At 44.5% G+C, this 19835-nt stretch overlaps 1 protein-coding gene across 1 annotated transcript in view; it reads left to right on the top strand.

Annotated features, from left to right (window-relative positions):
• The first annotated feature begins 5450 nt into the window (after nucleotides 1-5450).
• fgfrl1a (fibroblast growth factor receptor like 1a) overlaps nucleotides 5451-19835 on the top strand; it is a 99088-nt gene continuing 84703 nt past the window's right edge. The window contains exon 1 of the mRNA XM_056277562.1: nucleotides 5451-5517. Within this exon, the coding sequence (XP_056133537.1) occupies nucleotides 5451-5517 (67 nt within the window). The remainder of the gene's footprint in view (nucleotides 5518-19835) is intronic.

Consider the following 19835-nt stretch of genomic DNA (forward strand, 5'->3'; position numbering starts at 1 on the left):
TTTCTATTCTGACCAAAGTGGCACAAAACTGGCACATCTCCATGGAGGTCTTTCCTTGCCAGAGACCACCTTCACCTTAGCGGGTGCAATGGCATCAATAACATCTGTAATTTTAAGATTAAAATTATCTACAAGCTCACCAACTGAGACCCGAGAGAGGACGGGTATGGAAGAGAAAGCCCGAATAGATATTTCACTGGTGCTTTCAGTGATGTGCCATTTTGTGATTACCTCCGTTTGAACATTTGTGTGCATGGAGATAGTACTCTCAAAGAAAACACAGGAATGATCGGAGAGAGTGACATCAGTCACCACAACCTTAGAAATGTTCAGGCCCTTGGAGATAATTAAGTCCAGAGTGTGTCCTTTGTGTGTGGGCTCCGTCACATGCTGAGTCAGTCCATAGTTACCAAGAACACAACACAGTTCTTTAGTTCTGCTGCCCTGGGGATTGTCAGCAAGGATATTTAAATCATCAGCAATAGCTACACTGTCAAGTTCAATACAGATTATAGACAGCAGTTCAGTTAAATCATCAAAAAAGTTCGAGCGGGATAATAGATGGATGTATAAGCCTTGTATGATTAAACTGTGGTGCATTCAGGCAAGTATAGTTGTAATGGCCTATTTCGTTTAACATATGCATTTCAGAACCTATTAAGTATGATTGGCCTTGGACGGGCTAGGCCCACCTGATTTTCTCCATGCCCACTGTGATTTCTGCCTATGCAGTTGTCAAGAACACTTCGACACACTCCCTGGAGGACCTGGGGATTGAACCAGTGGCCGTTCGATTACTAGATGACGTGCTCTACCTCGTGAGCCATGCCAGGACTCGTACACAAGAATTTGAACAGTACCATCTTGTGCAAATTGGCGGTCATGCTGGAACAGTGACTGGACAAAATGATGTTATGTTGACGTCAGTAAAAAAAATTTTTGTTTGTCAGAAATTACATATTTAATTTACTGAGAAAAGTTTAACGCTGCGTTGGCCAAATTGTGCGAAGACATTGACACCATAAAAATGAATTGGCAATTGTGGCAGCATGATGGTCTCATGGTTGATAATTTAAGCTTGAGGAGCCCAGCCCAGAATGTAACCAAGAATCCAATCTATTGAATGTTTGTCAGTTTTTTAAGTTGTTTGTGTTTGTTTTTGCTGACCTGCACCCTGATCTGAGGGGAAGGAAGGACCCAAGGAAACAAGAACGTTCCTGTTCCAATATATTACCTAGTCTCTTAAACCAGCCTATCTCTTGCATCGTATTCTAATGCTCCAGCTGGGGTGAAAGACCCCCATGTGGCATGAGAGACGACATATGTATTGTCTAATTTTCATTACAAAGTAATTTTTTTACTATACAATATTAACTTAATACAATGTTTAATTTGTTTTTGTTCATTATCATTGGGTTTAACAACAGTAAGGCATATTGTCCGGTCACTAATATCATTTGGAGATACGTGCAAGAGCTGCTCCACTGAAAACAAGTTGGAAACCTGACAGAATACCCGAAAGAGAAGAGTGGCACATAGCTTTGGAATGACTTCATTCACATGAGAGTCTGTCCTTGTTTTCAAGTATAAACGTGGGACCAGTCTGATGAAACGAAAAGGGTGATTTTTGCCCACAATAACTTGTCCAGTCCTTATACAACTCGGCAGCACTATTTAACTCGGTGGTGGGCAGTTTCTCTCCCCCCCCGCCCTCTCAAGCGCTCTCCATCACTCATACTGTCGTCACATGACCAGAAGGTCGCAGTGTTTCTCTATAATGTCCAACTACAGAGTACAGGAGACTGTGTTTCTTGGATGGCGATCTTCGTAGGCATGATGACAGACATGGAGAGATTGTTTTCTGCTTAATTCCCATTTATTTGCTTAATTCTTATGTGCAACCGATTTATTTGCGTCGGCTGATGTTCATCTAATCGTGTGTTTATGTATAAGATGTCATTTGGTGTGGGACTTATGCCTGCTGGCCTGCAGCAATGTCCCAAACTTCTGATCTGTCTGGAGGTTTGGGTTGAACAAGTAGCCCCTATGTGAGGCTGAGTATCAACATTTCTGACCACCATCAGAAACCCAACGTTGTTGTCGCTCCGTTGTTGTAGTAGCGTCTGATGGCCAGCTGAGGGTGCTGCCCTATAATGTTGCAACGAGCAGAACAGCCTACCGTGAGCCGGTGAGCAGGATGCTTTAGAATAGAATAGAATAGAATAGAATAGGAGAGGCCAGAAACAAGACGTTGTTGTTGTTGTTGTTGTTGTTGTTGATGATGACGATGATGACGACGATGATGATGATGATGACATGATAATAATGATAATAATAATGGCAGTGATAATGACGGTAATGACCTTTAATAACGCATAATACTAATTTTGATGATGATGGCTGAAGTAACAATGCTAATAATTATAATGCTTGTCAAATTACAGTCACGATAAAAGCAAAGTTGATGATAATGATGAGGATGCGTTAACTGTTCTATTTGTCATCCGAAGGAACAAAGAGATTTTCACAATTACATTGTCTAACACGCTGACTGCGCCTCGACCTCAAAGGATCAAATAAGGCCGAATCTCAAAGCCAAACCATAGCCTTTCTTCTATTGCACCTTGTTGCCTACAGACATGGTTTTCCAGCTTCAGATAAACAGCCATCGCCTTTCATGTCCTTGCAAACACATATCCATACTGTTGTTCATTCAACAATTAAATGAATAAATAAATAATGGGGGCCATCACAAGATCTGTGCACAGTTTATAACTAATAACAGCAGCACCTCAGCTGAGAGATGGTGTAAATTGCGGTAGTCCCTATTATTATGTTTAAAGCTACAGAAATAAGAAGAGAATCGAATAGCATGTAGATGACCCAACACAACTGTCCAAGATGCTTTTTATTTATTCATTTTTTAATTCTGGACAGTTAGAGCGATATCCCCCCTCCCCAAATCTGTCCCGTGCCGTCCTGCTCTCTGATTGGCTCAAAGTTCCGCGCTGGGCCGGACCGCCGCTCCGCTGCTCGCTGTGTCGCCAGCGGGCCCAATCCCGGACGGCGAGTCGCTGCAGGCAATATCGAGATATGTGCTGCTCCAGTGAGCAGGCAGCCCGTTCAAGTTTTCATTTAGGATAGTGCTCCGATTCTTTTATTCAACAGGCGGAAACAAGGACTCTCTCTCTCTCTCTCTCTCTCTCTCTCTCTCTCTCTCTCTCTCTCTCTCTCTCTCTCTCTCTCTCTCTCTGTCTCTCTGTCAACAGCGCCGTTCACTTGCCTCCCTCCCTTCAGAGCGATCTATGCGCGGACTGTCATTCAAAACTACTACTGCCACATTCTGAGCGCTCACGTGTTTGACCGTAGTTCCAGCATTAACAAGTTAGTATTCCCACACCTTCTCATTCGGATATCCTCTTTCTCCGTTTGCCATCTCAGCAGACCTCCTCGGCTTGTAGTGAAGCCCGAATGACAGCCGTGCGTCTTTCTCGCTTAATTTGATCGAATGAAATGGAATGAAATCCCGTTTAATGGAGAGGTGAAGAGAGTGCTGGTGATAAAAGCATGGTCTGCCCACAGTCCACCAGCGGATAACAGAGTGAAGATATTTCATCACTGCTGCAAGTTACAAAGTAAGTCTGTCACACTCACTAGTTCCCTTAAAGCGATGGCTTCTCCGTTTGTTAACCGCACTATTTTAATGCAATGTATACAACCTAATTGAACGGCATGCTCAAGGAAACAGTGAATTCTCAGAGGTACATGACATGGCTGATTATTCTCTTATGCAATATGATTGCATGTGAACAGATCACTTATGATAACTCAATGAGCGTTTACTTCTTCATAGCTGTGGGGGCAATTAATGCTAATTTTGTACACATAATCAAGGCATTTTGTCACAGTTTGGCTATGAAACACACAAGGCACAAGTGATGAACCAGCACACCAGATCTGACCATGGATGCTGTGTGTGAAATAGTGAAATAAGATATCTTCTATAGTCCAGAGGATGGATTGTGTGGCGGGGGGGATTGAAACACCAGTGTGGTGTAAGGAGAAACATATGAACAGGTGGAAAAGAAAAATATCTCTGTGAAGGAAACCGATCGTTTCCCTGTCAATCTCTGCTCCTGTGTAATAGTATTTAAACACACGTGTAAGGTGCGATGCCAATTGCCAGTGATGAGCTTCTTGCCCAGTTTTAATATAGGTTGGCTTATTGGAAACATGTCTGTTTTGTGGATATAGATAGGGTTTCGGAAATGGAAGAGAAAAAAAAGATCAGAATTAGAAATTAGCAGTAGAAATTAGCAGAATTAGAGGTACAAATATGCACACAGGAGTGCATAAAGTCCGGATATGCAGCATGTCTATTAACAATAGAATAGAATAGAATAGAATAGAATACAATAGAGTCAAAGAAATATTTGCTTCATTCGTGCTCCTTCAGGTTTGAAAAGTTTGCGGAGCTCTTGCCTCCAACAGGAATCATTGCCACAATACAAGACACATCGCTGTGTAGAGGTAATGTCGTTTGCGAGTTAAACATATAATACATTTAACTAATAGCTGCACATTAAGGGATAATCTTTGTGAGATATCTTTAAACGTTTCATCTTACGTCGATGTCGAAAGGCTGTGTGTGTGCGTGTGTATGTGTGTGTTTGTGTATGTGTGTGTGTATATACATATATACATATATATATATATATATATATATATATATACACATATGAACTCGATGTATTCCTGTTTATCTCCGACGGAAAGCAAGACGGAGTAGTTTGAGCTGTCTGATGGGGTCTTGTGGGCCCTAATGCACTGGACTGTCTGTACCAGGAGATGTCCAATTGATAACAGTAATGACATATCTGCCCACTGCCCCTCCCTCGTACCCTGCCTCAGCCCCTCCCCTCCAGAATCCAAGCAAGCTTTCTATGTGAAATTGCATAAGGGCCAGTTACATCACAGATGGGAAATTACCAATAGCCGCCAACTAAATGCCGGTAACTTTTGGCTGTCGCCTATTACTCTCACTACACACCAGCTGCTTTGGCAGCAACGATCATCTGGATGTCGTGCTCTATTTTTAAAAACCCATTTGGTTGGTGGAGTCATTAAAGTAGTGGGCGGTGAATTTTTTTTGGGATACGCGAGCCTCTACGGCGGGTAGCCGAAACAGTTGACCTGGTTATATTTGATCCTGTGTGTGAGTTAATGTCTAATTTAGCTGACAAGTCGTATTGCAAAACAAATCAGTGTAGGGACAGAAAGAAAACATTAACCAAAGCTTGTTAGACCCATCTTACAGCAAATAGATGGGCTTTGTGAGTTGATTTTGTCTTAAGTTGGCCTTTTTTTTTCTGATAACTCAACGTTGTGGTAACGCTGGTGTCCCAGGTTGAAGACACAGAAGCGGTGGTCTTTGTGGTTATTGCACCAGAATGGAGCTTCTCTGGACCGGCGTGCTGCTGCTGCTGCAGATGGTCCTGATGTCCACCGCTGCCAGGGGTGAGTTAACGCCACACTACACAACACCGTTACAACAACAGTGACAACAACAACCTACCAACCATTTTAACTAGGGTTGCGGCGCAGGGCATGTAGCTGTTGATCCTGATTTCTAGATACAACGACTACGGCATCACCAAGAACAGCAGTTACAATAATACAGCGAGTACCGCTATATGCAGCTCAAGAGGCAGGGCTCTGGATTCCTCCCCTCCCATGATGGAGTGGCTCTGCTTTACACAGAAAACCCCCACCCAGAGACTGACACTTTTATCACTCAGTGTTTGATTTTCACTTTTAAAATATTTTGAAATTGCTCTGCCTTGGGAAACTGACTGCCAAAGGGGCTTTTTTTGTTATCCTTCAGTTACTCTTGCCTATCTATATGGGGTTGCTTGTTGAAGGGCTGTCTCTCTACTTTACTCTGCTTCGCTGGGCCCTAAAAAGACCGAAAAATAGAGAAAACTGGAAATAGAAGACAAATATGTAAAACAATGTGCACGCACGCTTGCACACACACACACACACACACACACACACATGCACACACACACTCACACACACACAAATGATATATCACTGCCTGGGCTTAAAGCACAATGGGCAGACGGTGGTGCAATGTGGCGCCCGTTGGAGTACAACAAAGCGCCGATGAGGGTCTAGTACCCTAAACAGACCAAAAAAATACAAGAAAGAAAGAGAGAAAACAAACAATAAACGATCCCTGAAGGATAATAAACGAGAACAAAACCAATAACAACATCGCTGGGTACATGCATGAGGATTACATGGCTCCTCCGGGGCTCCGGTACGTGATGGGCAGACGGTGGTGGACGTGGCGCCCATCGGAGAGATTGGAGCGGACGATGAGGGTTCAGTGGGAACAAAGGCGCATTCAGCGCCACCAGGCCCAGCCAGCACACAGACACGGGGCTGAAAGTAAACACGGGAGCCATAGACCGCAATGAGATGAGATTAGATTAGCCTATTAGAGATGTTTGCTGTGCAATGCCGCAGTGTTTTCTCCCCCCTCACCGCCTCAAGTCTGTGAATGAAACCAGGGCCGCCAGCAGTGACCGAGAAAGATAAAGAGAAGGGGGATGTGAGAGAGAGAGAGAGAGAGAGAGAGAGAGAGAGAGAGAGAGAGAGAGAGAGAGAGAGAGAGAGAGAGAGAGATGAGGGGTGAATTAGATGGAAAGTAAAAAAGAGACTTTGTGATTGTAAAAAATAGACAAAAAAGAAAGGTGTGCATCTGGAAGAGAGAGTGAGCGAGACAGACACGGAGTACAAAAGCAAGACGGGGATGGAAAGAGAGCAGGACAAAAGACGGGTATGGACGAAATGGGATAGGAAAGGAAATTAGGATGACATAAGTAAAAGGGGGGAAGGAGAGGAGAAGAAGGGAGCTGATAGGAGAGGACAAAGGTAATGAGGGGTAGGGATGAGGACGGGGGTTGAGAGACACAGAGGAAGAAAATGGTTGAGGGGGGTTGTCGAATATTAAAGATAGAGGGGAAGAAAGGGGGCAGGGGAGGGTGACAGGAAGAAAAGAGAGAAAGAAAGGAGGACGGAGAAAGGGTAGAAAGAACTAAGACACCCTCCAGATACTAAGGTTGCTCTTGAGGTTTGTGATCGCAGCCCTGAATGAGTGTTACGGCTCATGGGCGACACAACCGCAGACCAAGCCTTGATGACTTTCTCATAATGGGCTCGTCTTGTGTAGCCATATATCGCTCCTCCCTTCATTTTAGCACCACAGTAGGGCAGGGGGAGAAAACTCTTCCTTTAGTTTCTGTAAGGTGGCAATGAAGATGAGAAGATATCCAGGGCTTACTTCATCGATTTAAGAAGGCTGTAGGGGAGGTGATGTCATGTTTTGTCCCCATGATTAGCATTCCTGTGATCGAGCTGACTGAATTAGTACGGTGTGGTAAACATCAAATGGTTGCTGTCTCCTTGGTCAGTCTTGTTTTTCTCAAAACAAATGAATAAGTCTGCCGATTGGGTTTGCTAATTAGCGGCACGGTGGCCCAGTGGTTAGCACTGTTGCCTCACAGCAAGAAGGTCCTGGGTTCGAACCCCAGGCTGTCCCAGGTCCTTTCTGCGTGGAGGTTGCATGTTCTCCCTGTGTCTGTGTAGGTTTCCTCCGGGTGCTCCGGTTTCCTCCCACCATCAGAAAGACATGCATGTTAGGGTTAATACTCCTGTCTGTGCCCCTGAGCAAGGCAATGGAAAGAAGAAGGGGAGTTGGCCCCCGGGTGCTGCAGCAGCCCACTGCTCCTATACAGTAGCATGGGTTAAATGCAGAGGACACATTTCATCTTAAACAAACAACTGTACAATGACAAAATAAAGTGGCATTCTTTTCTAATTCCACTTGTTTCCAACGCATTTTCTGCAAACAAGTGTGAATATTTCGATGCAAGGCGGGATGGGCCAAAGTAGCCCACTACTCCACATTTCCAGATGCTTGGCCCCCAAGGGTCTCACTTTGATAGCTAACTGCCCAGAAAAGAGGAAGAAGACTTAAAGTAATTGGAGTCGAAGTAATAAAACAAAAAAGCAGAACATGAAGAGTAGAGTAGAAAAGTGAAATGGGCCTCTTTTTTTTTAGCAGGTTGCATCCTGTTGTTATTCTCCGAGGGTTAAAAGAAGGAACTCTTCCGTTAGTAATTTGATGATCCCAAGTCATTCGCAGAGATCAGCACATGTATACGGCAGACCAGTCTCTGGGGCGACTGTAGAAACAGCCAACAATAAACAGCAAAGCATCACGGGATGCAATGACAAACATGAACTTTTTGAACCGAGCTAGTCAAGGTGACCCCTCTGCAAATAAATTTCAAGTACATGTACATATCACTTTACATGTACATGTGTACATATGTACATATAAATGACACTTTATCGCCTCTTATTTTGCCTGTATATAATCAATCCTTGTGTATATATCTGAAGATTGTTGTGCTGTAGTGTTGTTATTCTGTGTTAAGTACACAGAGAGCCTCGAAACCAGAGACAAATCCCATGTAGTGCAAACCTACATGGCCAATAAACATGATTCTGATTCTGAAATAAAGTGTGCTTCATCAACAGTATAGCTTTCCACACCCAGGCTGTTGATCGTTAACCCTTTTCAGCATCTTAACCTCGATATGCTCGATCCAGCTACACCACAGACAAGCCGTTGCCCTAACCAAAGGTGGCAGATTGTGGGTGCTCAGGGGCTTGACCTACCTTTGCTTCAAAAAAAAAACTAAATAAAATAAAATAAGATAAATATGCAGAACCAAATCAAAACTATGTCTTTGGAGAACTGGAACGAAATTGGTTGTGTCGTCAGCCATAGAATAGAATAAACCAAACTCATGACGGGATATTACCTGTGGGACTTTACCAAATACGTGAGCGGAGGCTACACACACCTCCAGCATGTACCTAAAACGTTGATATACATCAAACTGTCGATTTTCAACTTGTGTATACTGTATCAGTAACGTTTAAAACTATGTCACATTTTTTCATAGGTAGGCACGGTGGCCCAGTGGTTAGCACTGTCACCTCACAGCAAGAAGGTCCTGGGTTCGAGCCCCAGGGTTGTCCAACCTTTGGGGTCATCCCAGGTCGTCCTCTGTGTGGAATTTGTATGTTCACCCCATGTCTGCGGTGGGTTTTCTCCGGGTGCTGTGGTTTCCCCCACCATCAAAAGAAACATGCATGTTAGGGTTAATACTCCTGTCTGTGCCCCTGACCAAGGCAATGGGAAAAGAACTGGAGTTGATCCCCGGGCGCAGCATGAAGGCAGCAGCCCACTGCCCCTAGCTGCACAGATCACAGTTAGGATGGGTTAATTTGCAGTAAATGAATTTCCCCAAGGGGATTAATAACCCATCCATCCATCCATCCATTATCCAAACCGCTGATCCTGCTCTCAGCGTCGCGGGGATTAACAAAGGAAACTTAATTTTTAATTAAAACTTAATCACACCGGACAAGTTGCTCTAGAGTTTTGGTGCTTGAAAGGGTTGTCGATATATACAAAAAAAATCCCAATTTTATTTTCATGACAGTAAAGCTTTTTTTGTGGGGAGAGTATGGGAAAGTCCAAACTATATGCACTTTTGTGTCTGTCCATTCAGATGACCACACACAAACATATCATAAGTTGGCATCTTTGGCCCAAACTGTATTAATAAGTCACACTCATATTTAACGATGTCCGCCCTGGTCAGATGCCACCACACTAAGGAGCATCTTGCACGGGGTAATACTATGTGGCTATGGAGCAGGTTTCTGGAGTCAACATGGCTGCCCCTGAAGACAGCCAATGACCAAATTCTTGCAATGAATGTCTCTGGTTAGAAAAGGTTAGTGCTCCCGGCATGTCCTTGGCACAGAGGGGAATGCCTAGCATCAGATGACCGGTATTTTCCACTTTGAACACGGAGCATCGGACAGGAGCAGGAGGGATGGAGGGAGGGTACAGAGGGAGGGAAAGGAGAGATAAATAGATTTTTTTAAAAATTGACATAGAAATACTAAAAAATATTCAAGAGTGGTGCAGTGAATGAGCTAGAAGGAGCCAAAAATAAAGAGAAAGAGGTCGACAGGGAGAGAGGTGACCCCTAAGAGAGAGAGAGAGAGAGAGAGAGAGAGAGAGAGAGAGAGAGAGAGAGAGAGAGAGAGAGAGAGAGAGAGATATTTAGGCCCTTATTGTGGCAGCTGCCAGAGAGGCACATGAACTGCACTCAACAGACTTACACAACCTCACTGCAAAGACCAGCGTCTGGGCCAACACGTGTGTGTGTGTGTTGTGTGTGTGTGTGTGGTTAAACATGAGACTGAGCAGCTGAGAGATTAGCATTCTCCCCTGTTAGTAGGCTGGCTAAACTGTGAGCTTTATTATTGGGGTCAAAGCATGGTAGTAGGCCAATGCTTTCTAAACTACCAATGGATTTGGACGTGCAGAGTTTATCAACAACAGCCAGTACTGCAGTCAAGGTCAATCCCAAATATGTTAGATACCCATGTCTTTTACAAGGCGTAGCCTAATATATCTTATTTTATCCAGCTATTTGCCTGATTGCTGCATGCAATTCCATCCTCTTTGGCCTTCCTCTCAAGTGTCTTCATAAACTTCAACTGGTCCAGAATTCAGCTGCCTGTATCATTACCAGAACTCCTTCCACAGATCATATCACTCCTGTTCTTCAGCAACTCCTTTGGCTCCCTGTTAAATACTGTATTGACTTCAAGATCCTGCTTCTCACCTTTAAGGCCCTTAATAACCTAGCTCCCTCGTATCTTTCCGAACTCCTTCATACCCACACGCCCTCCCGCACTCTCAGATCCTCTTCTGCTCTCCAACTCACTACACTATCGGCCCGCTTGACTACCATGGGGTCTAGAGCCTTCAGTTGTTCTGCCCCCCGCCTATGGAACGCTCTCCCACAAGACATTCGCAACACTGACTCTCGTTCAACCTTCAGATCCCATCTCAAAACGCACCTTTTCACACTGGCATATTCAGTCTGATCCACACTTCACTGAGTTTTGTGCAGATGAGGATTTTATACTTATCTGTTGTGTTAACTTTTTAGTCTACCCTGCTTTGTTTTGATTTTATGCTGTGTGATACAGCGCTGCTTGTTTGTTTTTGTTTGTATATTATTATTGTTATTATTATTATTGTTATTATTATTATTGTCAGTGTAAATGTACATGATGTATGTATGTGTGTGTGTGTGTGTGTGTGTGTGTGTGTGTGTGTGTTTGTGTGTGTGTGTGTGTGTGCACATAGACCCATGTATGTGTGCCCATGATGTAAAATGTACTATGACCATTATTAAGAGGTCAAATTGTATGAAGCTTAGCTAGCAGGAACATATTGTGTGTGTGTGTGTGGGGGGGGGGGGGGTTCAGGACAGGATGTACTAACACGTGTATGTGTTTGAATTAGAATCAGGATCTGTTTATTATTAACCAAGTAATTTTCACATACCAGCAATCGGACTTGGTGGACTGCTCACGTAGGACACAGGAGACATGATGGGAGCTAGAGGAGCTCTACCTCACAATATGCAAACTGCACAGGATGAATACTAAACGCTAATAAAACCAACAGGAAAATAAATGGATACTAGGTGACCCCGAACGAGAGCAGCCGAAAGGAGAAGAAAAAAATTGTATACTAGGAATATTGCCCTGTGCATTCCCTTGATTTTTTTTTGTGTGTGTGTGTTATGCTGGAGACACTGCTCCGCTTCTCTCCTATCTTACAAGTTCTGTCACTTCCTTGTAGTGTCCACTCAGGCAGATACGCCTTAGCAAACAAAAGCAAGAGGTACATCCCAGGTCTGTATTTGTGATTTCCTGGTGCACGTTATTTATTTATTCTATTTATTTTCATTTCCCTCCCCAAACAATGAAAAGTCTCCAAGTTCCTCAAAATGAATGTTTATGATTCCAGCTCAGACCACCCTGTCGGTCAATTAAACAGTGATGCAGACAGCAGGAGAGAGACAGACAGACAGACAGACAGACAGGCAGGCAGGCAGGCAGGCAGGCAGGCAGGCAGGCAGGCAGGCAGGCAGGCAGGCAGGCAGGCAGGCAGGCAGGCAGGCAGGGAGAGTGTGAACAAGAATAGGCGAGGCAGCAGAACAGTGATGGAGCAGACATGAAGTGGGAGTTAGACAGGGAGGAAAAAAGAGAAACACAGAAAGAGAGTGTCAAGCCTCTTTATTGTTCCAAGTGGAAACAAGCACGTTGGCAGATGCCCTGAATGCAAACAAGTAGACACTGCCCATAAATCTGAGTAAATAGATGTTAACACACACACACACACACACACACAGACACACACACTCCTACACAACTACACACTCATGCACACACACTCCTACACACCTACACATACACACGCACTCCTACACACCTACACACATACACACACATACACATACATTCCTACACACCTACATAAACACACACATGCACTCCTACACACACACACACACTCACATACACACGCACTCACTCACTCACACACACGCACTCCTACACACACACACACACTTACATACACATGCACTCCAACACACACACACACATGTGCTCCTACACACCTACACACACACACACACACACACACACACACACACACACACACACATGCGCACACGCATGGTTTTATAACCTCCCGCCACACACACACTCATTAGAAAGGAATGTTATTAGCATACGAAGGCTAATGATTCTGCATGGGAAAACATTGATGCAAAGCTAATAGGACGATGGGAGGGGTGGAACAATTTATAGAGTACCCAGTGGCGAGATAGCAAGGCTAATGAGCAGTACTATAGAAAGCCGTGGCAAGTTCAGTTAACTTAAAGGAACATTTTTTGAGTTTTAACTTTAACGACACAACACAACATGCCGGATGTCTCCATCAAAATGGGCCTCTGTGAGTACGTCACAGTCTCAGTATGACCATCCATAACCGGATTCACATCCCTGATCCCGCTGACAGCCTATATGGGTCATTTTGTTTTATGCTGTTGATTTATGAAAAAAAAAAACAAACAAAAGAAAGGAGGCCGTCTGGGTGGCGTGGCAGTCTATTCCATTGCCTACCAACACGGGGAACGCCATTCGAATCCCCGTGTTACCTCCGGCTTGGTCAGGAGTCCCTACAGACCCAGCTGGACATGTATGCGGGTGGGAAGCCGGATGTGGGGATGTGTCCTGGTCGCTGCACTAGCGCCTCCTCTGGTTGGCCGGGACGGCTGTTCAGGGGGGAGGAGGAACTGGGGGGGAATGGCGTGATCCTCCCACGTGCTAAGTTCCCCTGATGAAACTCCTCCATGTCAGGTGAAAAGAAGCAGCATGTGGTAGTCTGCAGCCCTCCCTAGATTGGCAGGGGGGATGGAGCAGCAACCGGGAAAGCTCAGAAGAGTGGGGTAATTGGCCAGATACAATTGGGGAGAAAAGGGGGGGGGGGGTTAAAAAAAAACGAGTATTGATGTAAAAGTGGAGGAAGGTGTGGGTTAATCCGTCTCAGTCGTTTTCTGGTCCCACCCGTGCTGCTGCTGTTTGGGTAAATAAAGCACATCGACCTGTCTGCTAAAGTCAACAGTAATTGGTGTGCTAATGACTATTTTACGACTTGGTGTTGGTGAACATCTGCCTGCCTCCTTATTTAAAGTGTAATAGACAAAGAAAGCGCCAAAGAAGCCACAAAGAGAGCGAGTGAGGGCTCAATGGAGAGGGTGCGAGAATGAGACATAAAGAGCGGACATCGCTCATTCCCTGAAGAGTGAGTGATCACATACCGTAAACACACCTCGCCTGCACTAAATGAATCGGACTGTATAAACATCATGTCAGCGTGAACACAAACAGGCATGCAGATAAATCACACACACACACACACACACACACACACACACACACACACACACACACACACACACACACACACACACACACACACACACACACACATCCTCTCCACCCTACGCCTGCTGTTGGAGCATGACATACCTCCTAAGTCACAGCTACCTAATGTAAATACCATTTGATGTGCTGATAACCGTTTTATGATGTGGTGCTTGGTGGGCATCTGCCTCCTCGTCAGCTGGTCTTATCTCGAAGCCGAAGGCTAGGGCAGGATAAACCATATCTTAATCTTCAAAAAGTCTCCGCAAGACTTTTTGAAGACCGGTTTTCTTACATGTTCTCAGCTTGAAAACCATTTCAGAAAACCTCTTGGTGCTCTTGTCAAGCAGCAAATACTTTCCATCTCAAGACAAATTACAAGAAACCTTTGAGCCTGTAGTCCTGTGCGCATGTGTTCAGATTCAATTTTCCCTTCTGTTTGCGATTTATACCAGATAAAAAGAGAAATATTTAGTGCTGGTTTAAGTGTGTGTGTGTGTGTGTGTGTGTGTGTGTGTGTGTGTGTGCTTATTACATGGTGATTAGCAGACAAAGGGCAGCTTTAAAAGCCTTAAATGGTCCCCTTAGATCCTCTTGTAAAATCTTAATGTCTGGGCCAAATGTTGTCCTGCTGCTGGGACCTGCAGAGGTGGCCATACTGCCTACATCTGTGAAGCCTGTTCATACCAGCTGCTCATTTTCCAAAACAGCTAGATATGACGATAATAGTGTCAAATTTAATAAGTTTGCGATGTTTACGCCTTTATGGACAGTCTGACATGATCATATTATGGTTTTCCACACAGGGTCCTGAGCCTTGGTTTAGGAATGGGTATATTTTCAGGGTCTTCTATAACAGGGTTTTCTAGACATATTGGATACCAGGGACTCCCAATTACACATACAGCAGATAGTGACCTGATAGTGAAAGGACTTGTTGTAAAAAAAGGGTGTCTAGATCATAATAAATGCATGTCAGGCTTGCTGCCACTAGGGCGGTGTTGGCAACACCTATAAATAAAACTTAGGATCAGTCTAGCCGTGCTTTTCTATTCTGTCTCTCGCTGATCTTATGCTGCTCATTTATAGCAAAAGAAACAATGCTGGAATTTAACTACGTCTTGCTGGGGATCCGTTTGGACTCCCTCAACGACTCGCCGAGGGTCGCTGGTCGCTCTTTGGGAAGCCCTGTTGTGGAGCCCTCAGGTTTATGGGGCCTGTTAATGTTAAAGGCTATTAGTGTGAGTTTAGATAAAGTCAATGTTTGCTTTGACACTGCTAATGGCAGGGCAGGAATGGGCGGTCTGGTCCGTCACAATGGGGGTTAACGGCGTGTCACAGTGAAAGACCCCGTGTCTGCATGCGTACACGTAATACACATACAAGAGCATGGTGTTTGGCATGGATGTGTGTGAGTGTTGTGCATTTGTGTGAATGTGAGAAAGGAGAGGGTAAAGAGCTGAGTGCGAGAGAGAAGATAAGAGAGGACAACAGATGAGGCAGTGCAGAGAGATACAGAGAGAAGAATGGTTTTGGGCTCTCCCTTGAAAGGATAAAATGTCTGTCTCCAGACGTAAGTGATGAGACGATGTGAACTCACCTGACATCAGACCACAGACACACTGCAGCCTATGCATGTGTGTGTTAACACTGCAGCCTATGCATGTGTATTAACACTGCAGCCTATGCACGTGTGTATTAACACTGCAGCCTATGCACGTGTGTTAACACTGCAGCCTATGCATGTGTGTATTAAGTATTAACACTGCAGCCTATGCATGTGTGCATGAACACTGCAACCTAGGCATGTGTGTATTAACACTGCAGCCTATGCATGTATGGGTTTACATTGCAGCCTATGCATGTGTGCATGAACATGGCAGCCTATGCATGTGTGCGTGAACACTGCAACCTACGCATGTGTGTGTCAACACTGCAGCCTATCCATGTGTGCATTAATACTGCAGCCTGGTGTTGTTTGTTCAGTAAAAGACCTGTGACAATAGTTGCACATGAATATTATTCACTGTTTTTCTAATCCCTGCCTCGTCTTAAATCACAGCGTTGATATCGTGAGAATCTCAGTCATCCCAACCTTGAAATCAATTATTTTGGGCAGATGATTTCAAGATGTTCGCATGGAGAATGAGGCATTCAACCTGAAAACAACTAAAAATGATGAGAAAACATTACCAGTCATGTGGTATTTTGGACCAGTTAGAGGCGATTGCAAACTGGAAGAGGAATCCGACTAGCTTTTCTCCTTAAACTCCTGACACTTTTCTCCTTAAACGGATGTTTTTACTCGCACAAAGCCTGCCAGCAGGATTTTCTGCTAGTTCACCTCTGGCTTAAGCCTCGGAGAAACAGAAAGGGTGGGTGGGACGGGGCGGGGGCTGGAAAAAACACTTCAATTAGAGCGGGAGTGTGAAAGCTGTGGTGCAAGTGTGTGTCTTCATACACAGGTGCACACATACAATTCACACGCAGCCTGACCGAGTGACATGTGCACATGCACGCCGTCTTGTGCATGCAGAAAGAGTGTGTGATCTCATACTCACAGGGATGTACTTAAGCCCCCGTGTCTGTCAGCAGTGGCAGACAGACAGAAAGAGGAAGACAGAGAGAGAGAACGAGAGAGCTGGTTACGCACTCTTGCTTTTTTGAATTTATTTCATACCTGTCTTTCTCTCGTCTTCCTAGCCCTCTCATATGGCAGGATACAGTCGATCAGGTATAGCCAAACACATGTACACAGATTATGTGTATGACTCCATACAAGTTCATACAGACACAATCTCTCTCTCTCTCTCTCTCTCTCTCTCTCTCTCTCTCTCTCTCTCTCTCTCTCTCTCTCTCTCTCTCTCTCTCTCTCCTCTCTCCTTAACATCCACAACAACCTTATTAATGTTCTGCACATATCATTCGCTGTTTTATCATTGGATTTTCTCCATATTATGAGTGTGTGTTTCTATCATGCATGTGGGGGTGTTTGTGCATGTGTGCATGGTAGTCAAGTGGTGGTATGCACCCCCACCCCACCTCCCAATCCTCGGATTCAGCCATACTGGAACTTTCCCTCTTGCATATCCCTTCATCTGCCCCCATCGAGTCTCACAACAGTCAAAATAAAACAATAATAAAAAGGAAGGTTGTGTGCCCGCTTCCCTTTTTTTTCTTTTTTAATAATAAAATCCCTCAATCAAGTCTCTCTTTCTCTTTCTCTCTCTCTCTCTCTCTCTCTCTCTCTCTCTCTCTCTGTTCTTCACTCACCCCCCCTCTGTCTTTCTCTGTGTCTATCCATCTGTCTCTCATTCCCTCCATCTCTGTTCCTCTGTCTCCCTACATAGTGCAGTATTGTGTGGGCTGTGGCGCCACAGTGCTATATTGTGGTCTCCGTGGGGCTGGGGTATGTTTGGTCAACGCTACAGCACTGAGGGGCAAAGGGCACTGACTGGGGCAAGGAGGGGTCAGGGAGGGAGACGGAGATTTTGTGCATGTGTGTGTTTATGTATGTGTGTGTGTGTGTGTGTGTGTGCTCCTCTGCTTGTAAGTATAAGCATGTATATATACATATATATATATGTGTGTGTGTGTTTGTGTGTGTTTTTGATTATAATTATATCAGTGTAATCATACCAGGGTGTGTGTGTGTGTTCGTGTGTGTGTGTGAGAAGGGGTCAGAGAGAGCGCATGCCTGCACTAGAGGAGACTGCAATAACACATTAAGAACCCCACGGGATAGTGTGCATGCACACACACACACACACACACACACACACACACACACACACACACACACACACACACACACACACATACACACACACGTAGATTCACACATGCACACAATTTTATCGTTTCTCAGAAGTGATCAATTTCACGTTTTAATTTATCATATTCACGGTTATCACATTTTCTCACCTTTGATCTAAATTTGTCTTTTTGTCTTCTGTCTTCATTTCATGCTCAGTATCACTTCAGTGTCTTTCACTGAAGCTGTCCATGTCTCTCTCTCTGCATGTCATCTTAATGCCTGTCTCCTGTCTCTTTTCTCTCTGCCACTTTCTTTGTCACTCTCTCCCTCCCTCACCCCCGCCCCCATCTACCCCTCAGCCAGACCATTTTCAACCCCTTTTAACCTCAGCACACACACACACACACACACACACACACACACACACACACACACACACACACACACACACACACACACACACACACACACACACACACACACACACACACAGTCTCCAGCTGTTATTCCTGATGGCGCTACAAATGAGATGTTGAAAGGTGATCGCCAGGACAGGAGACACAGACCCTTGTTTTCTTTTGGTTTTAGCCTGTCGGCCTGGAGTTGGGGGGCCAGCACAGCCCTCGGAGCAGCTGTGTGTGTGTGTGTGTGTGTGTGTGTGTGTGTGTGTGTGTGTGTGTGTGTGTGCATAAATGCATGCATGCATGGGTAAGAGAAACAAAGACAGCAAGGGAGACACAGAGAGAGAGACAGAGAGAGCGAGAGAGAGAGCGAGAGAGAGAGAGAGAGAGACGGGGGGGGGTCTATTCTGACCAAAAATAACAGCATAATAAACTGGGCCTCAAACATGATTGACTTTTTCCAAACAGTCAGTCACACTGTTCTCCCTCCTCTCCCACCTCACCCCCCTCTGGTTGTTTATTGGACAAACAGATGACCTTTGACCACAGGAAGTGAAAGCTGATTAGTCGCAGGATGGGCAGATGACCTATGGAGACACCCTTTTTTTGTCTGTTGCCGCTGCTTTTAGCTATGGTTTTTTCCGCTTATTCTGTTCACCACTTCATCATTTTAGTTCATCTTGAATTTGGTTCTTGTCACTTCAAATCATTTAAATTAAATTCACTTTAATTCATGTTTTACTGGCATAAAATAGAAAAAAACTTTTTCTAAAGCAAAAAACAACAATTAATCCTGTTATTTCAGTGAACGCTGCATGACATTATAATAATATTTAACTAAAATAATTTCCTTGTTGACTTTGATTCGATACCTGAGTCCCTCAAAGAGGATCCAGGATCAGAGAGCGAGTGCTTACCTGCACGCCTAGACCAGGTTAAGGGTTACGTGTTTTGCTCAAGGGCTCTTCAACATTTGTGGCTGCAGATAGACAAACTGTTAGGTTGGCCAACATGGTGGCTCAGTGGTTAGCACTGTTGCCTCTCAGCAAGAAGGTCGCGGGTTGGAACCCCAGGCCTTCCCAGGTCCTTTCTGTGTGGAGTTTGCCTTTTCTCCCCATGTCTGCGTGGGTTTCCTCCGGGTGCTCAGGTTTCCTCCCACCATCAAAAAGACATGCATGTTAGGGTTAATACTCCTGTCTGTGCCCCTGAGCAAGGCAATAGGAAGAAACAACTGGAGTTGGTCCCCGGGTGCTGGATGGCGGCTGCCCACTGCTCCTAGCTACACAGTTAGGATGGGTTAAATGCAGAGATTAAATTTCATTTGTATGTATGTACAAAATTACTAATAAAGAGTATTCTATTCTATTCTATTCCCAGCTTCTCTCTTGCACACGCGTGCTTCCGCAATAGGCACTGTGTTATATTGCCATCCATAGAAATTAATTCCAGTGAGCTCTTGCTAAATGTTAAAACGAAGGCCTTTGGTACCCAGAATGCACTGTGTCACGCAGTTCCAGAGTTCTTGTATGCAGAGTGCTCTTACAAAACGTAATTATTATGTTTGTGATTACTTTAATTTTCATTGTATTTGTTCTTTTTTCCTTGTACATTTTTTTTGTTTTTTTCCATTTGAACTTATATACTTAATCCCTGTCCTTTTCACTGCAGAGATACACGCTGTGAACATTAGTAATATGCCTAGTATCTTTAGGTCATGCCACAAA

The sequence above is a fragment of the Lampris incognitus genome, chromosome 1 (genome assembly GCF_029633865.1).
Source record: "Lampris incognitus isolate fLamInc1 chromosome 1, fLamInc1.hap2, whole genome shotgun sequence".
In the NCBI taxonomy this organism is placed as follows: Eukaryota; Metazoa; Chordata; class Actinopteri; order Lampriformes; family Lampridae; genus Lampris; species Lampris incognitus.